The sequence below is a fragment of the Schistocerca piceifrons genome, chromosome 1 (genome assembly GCF_021461385.2).
Source record: "Schistocerca piceifrons isolate TAMUIC-IGC-003096 chromosome 1, iqSchPice1.1, whole genome shotgun sequence".
Lineage (NCBI taxonomy): Eukaryota > Metazoa > Arthropoda > Insecta > Orthoptera > Acrididae > Schistocerca > Schistocerca piceifrons.
Window position 1 is genome coordinate 619,917,687 of NC_060138.1, and position 13,536 is coordinate 619,931,222.

The window sequence follows — 13,536 nt, forward strand, 5'->3', positions numbered from 1 at the left end:
GCCTTATTGGCCAAAAGCTTATATTTGCGACTTAGTTTTTGTTGTGCCTATCTGTGACTCGGTATCTCTACTACATGGCTAGTGGCAACTTTTCTTTTAGTGATTTTTTAAAGTAGGATTTTCTCTGCATCTCATTTTAACTATTTTGACCTCAGATGAGTAGTAATTGGAAATTGTCTTGTTAAATCTGTGTAAACTTTCACCCATTAGTGGCCAACTCCTTTTCATTGTCACTTTACTTATTCTCAGTGTATCAACTTCGCATATTACCAGAAGTTACATCCTTAATAATTTTTTCTGTGGAACATTTTTCATATTCTGCATTCACACAAAAATTGTTAATGTGCACTATGTCCCTAATATATTCTCCATTTGAAATAAAGGTAAGTACACTCTGAGATAGTCTTCAGTGATTTTTAAAAATTGGTACATGATTTTTGTGAAAAATCACTTAAAACTGTTTGATCATGATTATTGATTAGCTATAAATTTTTGAAATTACATAATGTTATATAGGATACATTTGCAAGAGCAAAAACGTGGGTGAAAGAGCTTCAGAGACAAGCATCACCAAATATTGTGATTGCTTTGGCTGGAAACAAGTCTGACCTTGCTAACAAGAGAGTGGTGGAACACGATGATGCGCAAGGATATGCAGAAGAAAATGGCCTTTTGTTCATGGAAACATCTGCTAAGACTGCAATGAATGTGAATGAGATCTTCCTAGCAATTGGTGAGTCAACACAGTACATGATGTAAATTCCTTTACTGACAAGTGTGCACAATTTTACTCATAAAATTAATTGTATTTACAATTTTTTTAAACCTTCCTGTTCCACCTTGCACCTTATTACATTTGTGACAGGTTTTTAAATTCTGTTGGCTATTTGCATATTGATAACTGTTTAATTACTGGAGCTTTGAATTGAAAAACACTGAAGTAATATAGAAGCAGCTAAATCAGATATTGAGATAGAAAAAATTGAATAAAACTGGAACAAGAAAATGCAAAACTGTATACCATTAGCATTGGACTTAAAAGAACATTAGAAATTATGTTAAATGTACTCACATAGGAGTGCTCTGAAGCTATTTTGTGAATTAGCTCACAAAATATGATCAATACATAGACAAGTAATGAAAACGAAAGACAGAACTCTGGCCACACAATAAGGTATTTTGCCATTTTATTGTGTTGCTCTTGGAAATTAACAATGTTAAATTGGTTAGTATGCACGTACAGTTTCACAAGTTTGATCTGAACACAAATACCACATTAGATACAAATTTAATAAAGTTGCTGAGGAAAGCTTTGCAAATTAGCATAAAAAAAAATTGGTGCTGAACTTGTCATACGTATTGGTCCACTATGATTGTGTCAAGGATACAAGTGAAAATATACTGTAAATTGAACATGAAAGCTCACTTATTGTTGAAAGTATAGAGAAATGTGCTGAGTTGTTTACTTTCAGTGAGGTCAGTGGTCTTATTAAGATTCTTCCTGTGCAGGCATTCTGTAGTAGAATGTTTTTACTCCTCGGCCATCATGTTACCAGGATACGCACAAAAAAATGTTGTTGTTCGGGTCTTCAGTCCAGAGACTGGTTTGATGCAGCTCTCCATGCTACTCTATCCTGTGCAAGCTTCTTCATCTCCCAGTACCTACTGCAACCTACATCCTTCTGAATCTGCTTGGTGTATTCATTCTTGTCTCCCTCTACGATTTTTACTGTCCACACTGCCCTCCAGTACTACATCGGTGATCCCTTGATGGCTCAGAACATGTCCTACCAACCGATCCCTTCTTCTAGTCAAGTTGTGCCACAAACTTCTCTTCTCCCCAATCCTATTCAATACCTCCTCATTGGTTATATGATCTATCTTCAGCATTCTTCTGTAGCACCACATTTCGAAAGCTTCTATTCTCTTCTTGTCCAAACTGTTTATCCTCCATGTTTCACTTCCATACATTGCTACACTCCATACAAATACTTTCAGAAATGAGTTCCTGCCATTTAAATCTATACTCGATGTTAACAACTTTCTCTTCTTCAGAAACGCTTTCCTTTCCATTGCCAGCCTACATTTTATATCCTCTCTACTTCGACCATCATCAGTTATTTTGCTCCCCAGATAGAAAAACTCATTTACTACTTCAAGTGTCTCATTTCCTAATCTAATTCCCTTAGCATCACCCGACTTAATTCGACTACATTCCATTATCCTCGTTTTGCTTTTGTTGATGTTCATCTTATACCCTCCTTTCAAGACACGGTCCATTCCGTTCAACTGCTCTTCCAGGTACTTCGTTGTCTCTGACAGAATTACGATGTCATCGGCGAACCACAGTTTTTCTTTCTTCTCCGTGGATCTTAATAGCTACTCCGAACTTTTCTTTCATTTCCTTCACTGCTTGCTCAATATACAGATTGAATAACATCGGTGATAGGCTACAACCCTGTCTCACTCCCTTCCCAACCACTGCTTCCCTTTAATGTCCCTCGACTCTTATAACTGCCATCTGATTTCTGTACAAATTGTAAATAGCATTTCACGACCTTTATTTTACCCCTACCACCTTCAGAGTTTGAAAGAGAGTATTGAAGTCAACATTGTCAAAGGCTTTCTTTAAGTCTACAAATGCTAGATATGTAGGTTTGCCTTTCCTTGATCTAGCTTCTAAGGTAAGTCGTAGGGTCAGTATTGCCTCATGTGTTTCAATATTTCTACGGAATCCAAACTGATCTTCCCGAGGTCGGCTTCTACCAGTTTTCCACTCGTCTGTAAAGAATTCATGTTAGTATTTTGCAGCCGTGGATTATTAAACTGATAGTTTAGTAATTTTCACATCTGTCAACACCTGCTTTCTTTGGGATTGGAATTATTATATCCTTCTTGAAGTCTGAGTGTATTTTGCCTGTCTCGTACATCTTGCTCACCAGATGGTAGTTTTGTCAGGAATGGCTCTCCAAAGGCTGTCAGTAGTTATAATGAAATGCTGTCCAATCCTGGGGCCTTGCTTCGACTCAGGTCTTCAAATGCTCTGTCAAACTCTTCACGCAGTATCATATCTCCCATTTCATCTTCATCTACCTCTTCTTCCATTTCCATAATATTGTCCTCAAGAACATCACCTCTGTATAGACCCTCTATATACTCCTTCCACCTTTCTGCTTTCCCTTCTTTCTTCAATGAAATTCAATATTTCTTATGTTACCCAAGGATTTCTACTAGCCCTTGTCTTTTTACCTACTTGATCCTCTGCTGCCGTCACTATTTCATCCCTCAAAGCTACCCAATCATTCGCTAATGCTCTCGCTGAAACTCTGTACAACTTCTGGTTTAGTCAGTTTATCCATGTCCCATCTCCTTAAATTCCCACCTTTTTGCAGTTCCTTCAGGTTTAATCTGCAGTTCATAACCAATAGATTGTGGTCAGAGTCCGCATCTGCCCCTGGAAATGTCTTAAAATTTAAAACCTGGTTCCTAAATCTGTCTTACCATTACATAAATCTATCTGAAACTTGTCAGTATCTCCAGGCTTCTTCCATGTGTACAGCCTTCTTTTAGGATTCTTGAACCATGTGTTAGCTATGATTAAGTTGTGCTCTGTGCAAAATTTTACCAGGTGGCTTCCTCTTTCATTTCTTACCCCCAATCCATATTCACCTACTAAGTTTCCTTTTCTACCTTCTCCTACCGAATTCCAGTCACCCATGACTATTAAATTTTCGTCTCCCCTCGCTATCTGAATAATTTCTTTTATTTCAATATACATATCAATTTCTTCATCTGCAGAGCTAGTTGGCATATAAACTTGTACTACTGTAGTAGGTGTGGGCTTTGTATCTATCTTGGCTACAATAATGCTTTCACTATGCTGTTTGTAGTAGCTTACCTGCACTCCTATTTTTTTTATTCATTATTAAACTTGCTCCTGCATCACCCCTATTTGATTTTGTATATATAACCCTGTATTCACCTGACCAGAAGTATTCTTCCTGCCACCAAACTTCACTAATTCCCACTACATCTGACTTTAACCTATCCATTTCCCTTTTTAAATTTTCTAACCTACCTACGCGTTTAAGGGATCTGACATTCCATGCTCCGACGTGTAGAACACCAGTTTTCTTTCTCCTGATAACAACGTCCTCCAGAGTAGTCCTTGCCCAGAGATCCGAATCGGGGACCTTTACATCCAGAATATTTTACCCAAAAGGATGCCATCATCATTTAATCATACAGTAAAGCTGCATGCCCTCAGGAAAAATTACGGCTGTAGTTTCCCCTTGCTTTGTCGTTCACAGTACCAGCACAGCAAGGCTGTTTTGGTTATTGTTACAAGGCCAGATCAGTCCATCATCCAGACTGTTGCCCCTGCAACTACTGAAAAGGCTGCTGCCCCTCTTCAGGAACCACACGTTTGTCTGGCCTCTCAACAGATACTCCTCCGTGTTGCACCTGTGGTACGGCTATCTGTATCGCTGAGGCACGCAAGCCTCCCCACCAACGGCAAGGTCCACGGTTCATGTAAAACTGTAAATGTTAGTAGGAGAACACGAATCTAACATGAAATGTTAAGCAATTTGTTCTGCTGATCAAAATATTGATTGTACTATAGACATGATAAATACAGTATAAAAGTTGTGTATTGGACCACAGCTGCATTTTTCTGTGTGATGTGGACATGATTATTAGGCTTTGCTACTAGTGAATTCTCTCTTTCCAACCTAAAGTAGACCTAAGGCTGTGCTACATATCAGTCTGTCACCACAAGCAAGATTTCATGGGGATCAAATATGCAACTTTAGCCTCAGTCTTCGTAACATTGGTATGAAGGCTAGTCTTGGAGTTAGTTGTTACTTTTCCCCTCGCTTGTAGTTAACTCTCGTCATAATAATGGCTATAACTTTATAACACTGTTAATACATCATCTTAAAGCAAGGTCGTGAAATAAGAATAGCCAGATTAACACTTCATTCATGTAGGGTTGTTGGTAACCAGAAATTTGCAATAAAATAATTGTCGAGTCTATAGAGAACAGTAAAAAACTACATTAAGGTGATCTGGGTATTTACCTTCCTACTTCTTAACAGATGAAGACAGAGGCAAAAACAGTAACTTGATTACAAGGAATATTGGAATAGTTCCTGTTGCAAGACGGAATACATTGATTGTAATGAAACAGCCTCTAAAATGTGGGTTAAGTTTCGAAGTACTTCTGCTGTACTTCGAGCACCTGTAGCCAGCAACAATGAAATACGGTTTACTGTGGTAAATAGTCAATTACACACATGGAATGAGATTCATTTTGGAAGTTAGCCCTTGAAATGGGCTTATTCGTAAACAAATTATTTGCATTCATATTTTATAAGCAGTAGGAATACATAATTGTCCAACAGATATGCTTTGTGTTAGTTAGCTTTATTGTAAAACTATTTTTATGAGCCATTAGTTTTAAGTGAGAGGGGAGAAAAATCTATTAAATAGATTTACTTGTAAGCAGTGCTATTATATCTGGACATAGTGATGGCACTTTTGTCACTCCAGTTTGGAGACATTTGGTACCTGATAAGATGCGTCTTTCACCAGTTGTACATCAAATGAACAAAAAAAATAGTGATACAGTTGGAAAAAGTTGATATGGATGCCCTACCCAAAGCATGTGACATGGAAAATAATTAGAAATATGTTTAGCAAGTCAGTCATATTGCAATACAATTCTGCGTTAGAGCAGTTCGTGTGACAGCTTCCTCTTCTTTTCTTTCTGCATTCCAGTTGTTGGCACACTTCTCCATACTTCTGTGTATTTCAGCTTGCTTGTTGATCCATTCAAAATCTTAAGAGAATATGCACATTTGACAATACTTAAATTTATGTCAAAAGGTCAGTTTCTGTATGTTTTTCAATGCTATGTCAATTATTTGGCTCTGAATCTTTTCAGCCTTTAAATGTGTAAAGAGCTGTTTAACAGTCATATCAAAGGAACTTTAGGAAAGTTCAATGGAGTTAAATTATGTGTACCTTCTTTTTTAAGCAGTCAGTAAAGTTTTGGTAAAAACTCAAACAAGTAAAGTTTTCATGCATTTGTAACAATTAGTTTAGAAAGTATTATTCTAGAAATTTGGTAGGGTATCTCCTTTAATAGAAATTCTGCCTAAAATTTATTTTCGTGATTATCTTATCCTTGCTTATTTCTGATGTGTAGTGTGTTTAACTTTCTTGCAGCCAAGAAACTTCCAAAGAATGAGCAAGTAACAGGTGCAGGCACTAGTGGACAAGGGCGCAGACTTGTGGAGTCAGAAGGGCAGCAGAAAGCACCTGGAAATTGCTGCAAGTGATCCATTCCACCTCTCACTTACAGTTTTTCATCTTATTCAAGTCAAGTAAGTTTTTTGTTATTCTTGTCAAAAAGCTATCTGCAAGCTAGATTTACCTTCCATGTGAATACCTCAACTCTTTAATTAAAACTTAGCAGAAACTTTTAATTTTCATGAGTATTCCTGAGAATAAGACACACTTCATTTAATCAGTGCTAAACCACTATATTTATTTGTAAATTTTTTGTCTTGACAGTAAAAAAGGCCCAACCCCTGACAAAGCATGATGCATGCAGAGATTTCTCAACCCTCCCTTTTCCCAATAGGACACACAATAAGTTCATGAAGCCAAAGAGGAGAAGTTCAGTAATCAGATAGGATGGCTTCTTCTACTGCAAACATTTTCTTTTAAAAGTGTGTCATTGATGACAATAATATTAAGTTTAATTTCTATATAATCCAGATTAATCTGAAAAATGTTTTACAGTACGACATATCAAGCTTTTGTTCCAGGAGATTAAACTTGTATTTAGGTGACACTATTGCATGTAAAGATTCAAAAATAATTCTGTAGAAGTATGTTACTGAAAGGCTCTTGAGAAGCACTTCGTTCATTGTGTAGGCTCAATGCTCCTGGAACAGATACTGGTGCACTGGAAATATAAAAAGTCTTTGATAATCAGCCTAACGACTATCAAAGTGACTTGGAGTGACTATTGTCTTGATATTTCTATGAACATTTTAATCAGTACAATTAAAGGCAATAGCCTTAAGTCTAGTCAGTGTCAAGGATGCCTGAAAATATACGTATGACCTGCCAAACGAAGTAACCATTGAACCAACATCCTTTCAGGTCAATAAAAAAACAGTGTGAAAATTATGTAATAATTGTTTTAGTAAAAGATTGTTAGGGAGAAAATAATTGAGTCTGAATTAGTGGGGGTGGCATAGAGAATTCACAGGACATCTCATATGGTAACAGCAAATGTTCAAACAATAGGTATTAGATTAGATTGTTACTGCAGGTGCTGAAAGATAAATGTGAAGCAAAAACCTACCAACCAGCGGAATTTTAATTTTGATAAGACATTAGTTATTGCATAGGATAATGTCTAATAAGGAGAGGTCCCACATGGATGGGATTGACTTTTTGAAAACATATGTACAGTGGTATGTGTTGTCCCCGGTATCACATCTGGAGCCATTCGTCAGTGTGGACCCTCATTTGTGAGTAATTGATGAAAAATCATTTTCTAGAGGCTTAAGCATTACACAGTGGGGGAGAAGTGTAGTATTAGAGGCATTCCTATTCTGTAGAAAGTTAAGAGTTTGACTTGAACCAGATTCTTTGAAATTTATGTTTAAAGCTTTAGTGAAATGACTCAGTATTTTTAATCAGTTAATTTGTTTACATGAAACTTTATTTTTAATCCATTGGCATGTCACTTTTATCATTGTATTCACTTTATTTTCTCTTTTTTCTTCCTCTTATTCTGTTTTATTTGAAAGCTCTGTGCACGTTTTAAGTTTTATTTATCTGTAATATTTATTCAAACTGCAGTTTCATTGTTTAAAAACAGAATGAAGTAGCCTGTTTAGGTTGCAAATAAAATGCTGTCAGATGTATTTTCATTATTACAAGCAAATTTCCTGGTGTCACAAAAACAATGAAAACAAAAATTCATGTTACACTATGGACAAAAAACGTATGATTAAATGAACTGAAAAAAATTGCAAGTATAATGAGGAATAAAATTGACTTGAATGAAAGTATAAAACAATAAAACAGAAGAAATTAAATAAAAGTTAATACACAGAAATAATTGAAATCACATGGATAAAGATTTAAATAGTGATAGGAAGAAGTGTAAATGGAAAAAGTTAATAAGATGATTAAAATGATAAAGTATTAGTAAACTGGTAAAATATCAGAAATAAAAATTATACCAATTAATTGAATAAAATTCACTTCAATAAAGATTTAAGTGATAAAAATGCCAACAACATGAGTAGATACAAACATGAAACCCTCTCCACGTGAAGAGATTTTGACCACTACATGACACCCCCACTCTGCACAACACTAGCATTCTTAAGCCTCTAGAGCATCATTTAGTGACATTAAAGGAATCACAAAATAGCCTAAAATATGAAATCATTTTAAGTGAAAAAAATTGCTTATAATAAACACTTTGCTTACAGTAAGTGCACATGTAAAGAAACGAAATTGAAGGTTGCATTTGTTTCTAAGTTAAGTTTCTTGTATATGAATTTGTTAGGAAGAACCAAAAGCAAATCGAATGAGGAGGTTCCTTATTTGGCTGTTAGTGCAAATATAGGTGGAAAAACCCTAGACAGTGATGTGGCAAAATTGATTAAAATTTTAAATGCTTCAGTGATTAAATTCCCTTTGTCATTTAGACAAGAAAGCCAGAACTTATTTACATCTGATGTAAATTGATGTTAGAGTATTCTGTTGCCAGACATTTTCACGAGCTGGTCATGAATCTTAACTGGTAACTTAGCAGCAGCAGCAACACTTCCACTAAATGGATTCAGAACACAGCTGCAAGAAATCATTTGTCTTCTGCAAAATTTTCTGCCAGCTGAGTTTACAACTTATGCAGATAAGTTGTAGTGTGATCTAAACTGTGATGAATAAATGTCTTTCAATTTTTCTCAATATAATCTCAAGGGGAATATGTTCAAATTTATGATTTGAAGGTCAATAATCCAGATATTAAGCTTATTAATGAAAGCATGAATTGTCACTAAGTTTTCATCATGTCCTCATAAATTCACATTAGTCATTTAAATGGTAAAATAAATTAGCTAAGTGAAAATAATCACTGTAAAAATGTCAAGAACAGCATTTGTTTAGCCTAGAAAAAAATGTTCGAAATTCATTTCACACTTCAAATATCAGGGTTAACACATCTAACTTCTATATGGAAAAAAGTGATTTATTTTCTCCCATTTAATTGCATAATTTTACAAACAGCATATTCTGTGACATTTAGCTTTTTAAATAAAATTTACTATTTTTATAGCTTCACTAACAATTACATGGAGATTTTTGGCCTATTTTTTTTGTTACAGGATCATATCTTTGAAGGAACCAGCCTATACATTCCACCTGTGGTATAAGATAAGCTTATTTTCATTAATTAGCTGTTCTTTCCTGTTAGTGCTTTTCCAACAGCACTAGACATGGAAACACTTTGTCCAGTCTGTTAGTACAGCTCCTACTAGCTTCATGAAAATCCCACATTGTCATTTTACATGACTCAGTATTATTTTACAAAACAACAAATTGTGTGTCCGTATCATGTTCATACCTCACAAAACATAAGTGACAAGTTTGCTGCATCCATTGATCCATCAAATGGAAGAATTCCCATGAACTAACCTTGTAAATTATCCAATCATGAACATCTTCAGCCATTTCATCAATTCAGCCTGATATTGGTGTTAGAAAGAAGAATTTTTCAATTTTTTTGCTTCTTCCAAGCCTATTGAAACACTGACCATACAAGTTGCTGCAGGCAATGTTAGGTTTTCAGTAACTGCATTGGGTTTGGATGTCTTAGCTGCTCTTAATGCTAAGAGATAAGATGCTTCACCTCCACTGCCATTAGTATGGCATTACTTAAACATAATTTTAATTTCTCAAAGTATGTAAATTTACTTCTGAAAAATTACAAGGGTTCATTTTTAAGAACTGATTGTTTCATATCAGTGTTGAATTAATTTTGATGGCTTTATGCTTTCGTCAAAGAGAACTTGAAAGCAAACAATTTACAGTTGCTTTCTATCCAAAGGGATACAACACTAAGTTAAATAACTGTCATTGTAAACCTTGTCTTTCTGCCAACAGTTGCTGGAAGTAGGTGGAGCACTTTGTGAAAAAACTAATGTATCCATTTCACATAAAAACTAAAGTTTCACAGTTGACTGTACACTAAAAGAAAAGGACTAAATGCATACTTTGCATTTGAAACTTAACTGAAGTTGTGCAATCAGAAAAACCTCTTTATACTGGTGAAAGCACAACTTGTTTAAAAGCCTCCATATAAATGTACAAATGTGCTCTGAGTTTGAGACCAAATTAGAGTGTAGGTACATGTAAAGTTGGATCTTGTAAATTGCTCATATGTACACATCATATGTACGTGTCTGCTATAAATGAAGCAACATAAAATAATAGGAATAGTTGTATTACATTTTTATACTGTTGACATTTTCTTAGAGTATAAAATTAAAGCAATGTGATCATAAATGTAAAAAAAATACTATGATGTAATCAATCAGACTGATTCAGCATATGCGAAAGTCAAAACACCACTTGGTGAAGTTGAAGCAAGGGTGCTAACATTAAGAGTGCAACAGGAATTCCACTATTAAATGTAGAAGAGAGTGAATAGGTGGAAAGAGTACATTGAAGGCCTCTAAGAGGAGAAAGATTTATCTGATGTGGTATAAGAAGAAACAAGAGTTGATTTAGAAGAGACAGGGATCCAGTATTAGAATCAGAATTTAAGAGAGCTGTGGAGGACTTAAGATAAGAAAGGAGGAATACACAACATTCCGTTATTTCTAAAATCATTGGGAAGTGGCAACAAAATGACTATTCACTTTGATGCAATGGTGACATACTATCTGACTTCCAAAAAAACATCAGCCACACAATTCTGAAGACTGCAAGAGCTGACAAGTGTGAGAATTATCACACACTCAGCTTAACGGTTCATGCATCCAAATCGCTTACAAGAATAATATACAGAGGAATGGAAAAGAAATTTGAGGCTGTGTTAGAGACCAGTTTGGCTATAGGAAAGGTAAAGGTGCAAGAGGCAATTGTGACATTGCGGTTGGTAATGGAAGCAAGACTAAAGATAAAGATACGTTCATAGGATTTGTTGACCTGAAAAAAAGTGTTAGACAGTGTAAAATGGTGCAAGATGTTCGAAATTTTGAGAAAAATTGGGGTGAGTTAAAGGGGGAGAGCCAAGAGGGAATAAGAGTGGATGACAAAGAACGAAGTCCTCAGATTAACCATGATGGATCTCCATTTTTCTTTTGTCGGGCCTCCCTCCACAGTGTTTTAATTCAGACTCAATGAGCAGCCTGCAGGCTGTTCACCGATGCTACTCGTGTCACCCTATGGTCTCTTCTATCCATGAACTTCTCTCCATCCTTGAGCATGCTGCCTGTTTGTCAAATCTCTTTGCCCAAAAGTGGAGTGATATCTGGAGTGCTACTGCTCATAGTAATAAACTCCGCACAATCAAGAAGTTTTCTGCAGTTTGGAGCTCTTCCTTCTGCTCCTCTTGGAAGGAATCTACTGTTTTGTGCCGTTTACGCATCGCTCATACCTGGCTCACCCACTGTTTCCTCCTACGTAACAACCCACCCCACAATGTGGTTGTGGTGGATCCAGACTGACGATATCCCACATATTGGTGGAATGTCCCCTTCTTTCAGCCCTTTGTGTTATGTGTAGTCATCCTGATTCCTTAAATTTAATATTAGCAGATGATCCACAGATGGTTGAACTGGTCCTCAATTTCCACTGTGAAAGTAGTTTTTATTTTCAAATATAAGTTCTACTTTAGATTTGAAGTAGGGACAGGTTGGTTGTGTTTGGGAATTCTTTTCCAGTCTTCTTGGTCTGTAGCACCATGACTGCCCCCCCCTTTTTTTCCAGTTTTTAGATTTGGTCTCACTTTTATGGCTTTTACTGTGTGTGTTTAATGTACATTGTTTTATAATTTGACTCCCTTGGCTGGATCTGTCCACTTTTAGTGGGCCCTCTTTTTTTCTATGACCAACTTCAGTATCGTGGGACTGATAACCTCGCCATTTGGTCTCGTAACCCTTTTCAATTAATGAATCAATCAACAATGAAGTAAATAAAGGAAAGGTTTGGGAGTGGAATTAAAATTAAAAGTGAAAGGATATCAGTGATAAGATATGCTACTGATATTGATATGCTGAGTGAAAGTGAAGAATAATTACATGATGTGCTCAATGGAGTGAACAATCTAGTGCGTACAGAATATGGATTGAGAGTAAAACAAAGATCAGAGTAATGAGAAGTGGCAGAAATGAGAACAGCGAGAAACATATCAAGATTAATGGTTACGGAGTAGAAGTAGTTAAGGAATTCCGCTAGCTGGGAGCAAGGACGACATCAAAAGCAGATTAGCACTGGCAGAAATGGCATTCCTGGCCAAGAGATGCCTACTAGTAACAAAAATCGATTTTTAACTTCAGGAATAAATTTCTAAGAATGTACATTTGGGACCACGTACAGTAGTAAAACGTGGACTGTGGGAAAACCGGAACAAAAAAGAATTGAAGCATTTGAGATGTTGAAAATTAGGTGGATTGATAGTGAGGATTGAGGTGGTTCTGTGTAGAATTGGAGAGGAAAGGAATATGTGGAAAACACTGATAAGGAGAAGGGTCAGAATGATAGGAGATATTTTAGGACGTAAGGGACCGACTTCCATGATACTAGAGGGAGCTGTAGAGGACACAAACTGTAGAGGAAGACAGAGATTGGAATACATCCATCAGATAATTGAGGATGTATGTTGGAAGTGCTATTCTGAGATGAAGAGGTTGGCACAGAAGAGGAATTTGTGGTGGGCCACCTCAGTCGGAGGGGTAATAGTTTGAAAAAAAGTAAAAAATTACTACTACTGGTCTGTGAAGCTAAAAAAAGTTAATTGCTGCTATTGTAAATCACATTATACACTCCTGGAAATTGAAATAAGAACACCGTGAATTCATTGTCCCAGGAAGGGGAAACTTTATTGACACATTCCTGGGGTCAGATACATCACATGATCACACTGACAGAACCACAGGCACATAGACACAGGCAACAGAGCATGCACAATGTCGGCACTAATACAGTGTATATCCACCTTTCGCAGCAATGCAGGCTGCTATTCTCCCATGGAGATGATCGTAGAGATGCTGGATGTAGTCCTGTGGAACGGCTTGCCATGCCATTTCCACCTGGCGCCTCAGTTGGACCAGCGTTCGTGCTGGACGTGCAGACCGCGTGAGACGACACTTCATCCAGTCCCAAACATGCTCTATGGGGGACAGATCCGGAGATCTTGCTGGCCAGGGTAGTTGACTTACACCTTCTAGAGCACGTTGGGTGGCACGGGATACATGCGGACGTGCATTGTCCTGT

The 13,536-nt window shown here is 36.6% G+C and overlaps 1 protein-coding gene across 2 annotated transcripts in view; it reads left to right on the forward strand.

Annotated features, from left to right (window-relative positions):
- The window catches only part of LOC124804285 (ras-related protein Rab-5C), a 30,697-nt gene that overhangs the window by 13,361 nt on the left and 3,800 nt on the right, over positions 1 to 13,536 (forward strand). For both annotated transcript variants that reach the window (XM_047264739.1, XM_047264740.1), the window contains exons 4-5: positions 517 to 733; positions 6,232 to 6,389. In XM_047264739.1, the coding sequence (XP_047120695.1) occupies positions 517 to 733; positions 6,232 to 6,344 (330 nt within the window). In that variant the 3' untranslated portion in view covers positions 6,345 to 6,389. The remainder of the gene's footprint in view (positions 1 to 516; positions 734 to 6,231; positions 6,390 to 13,536) is intronic.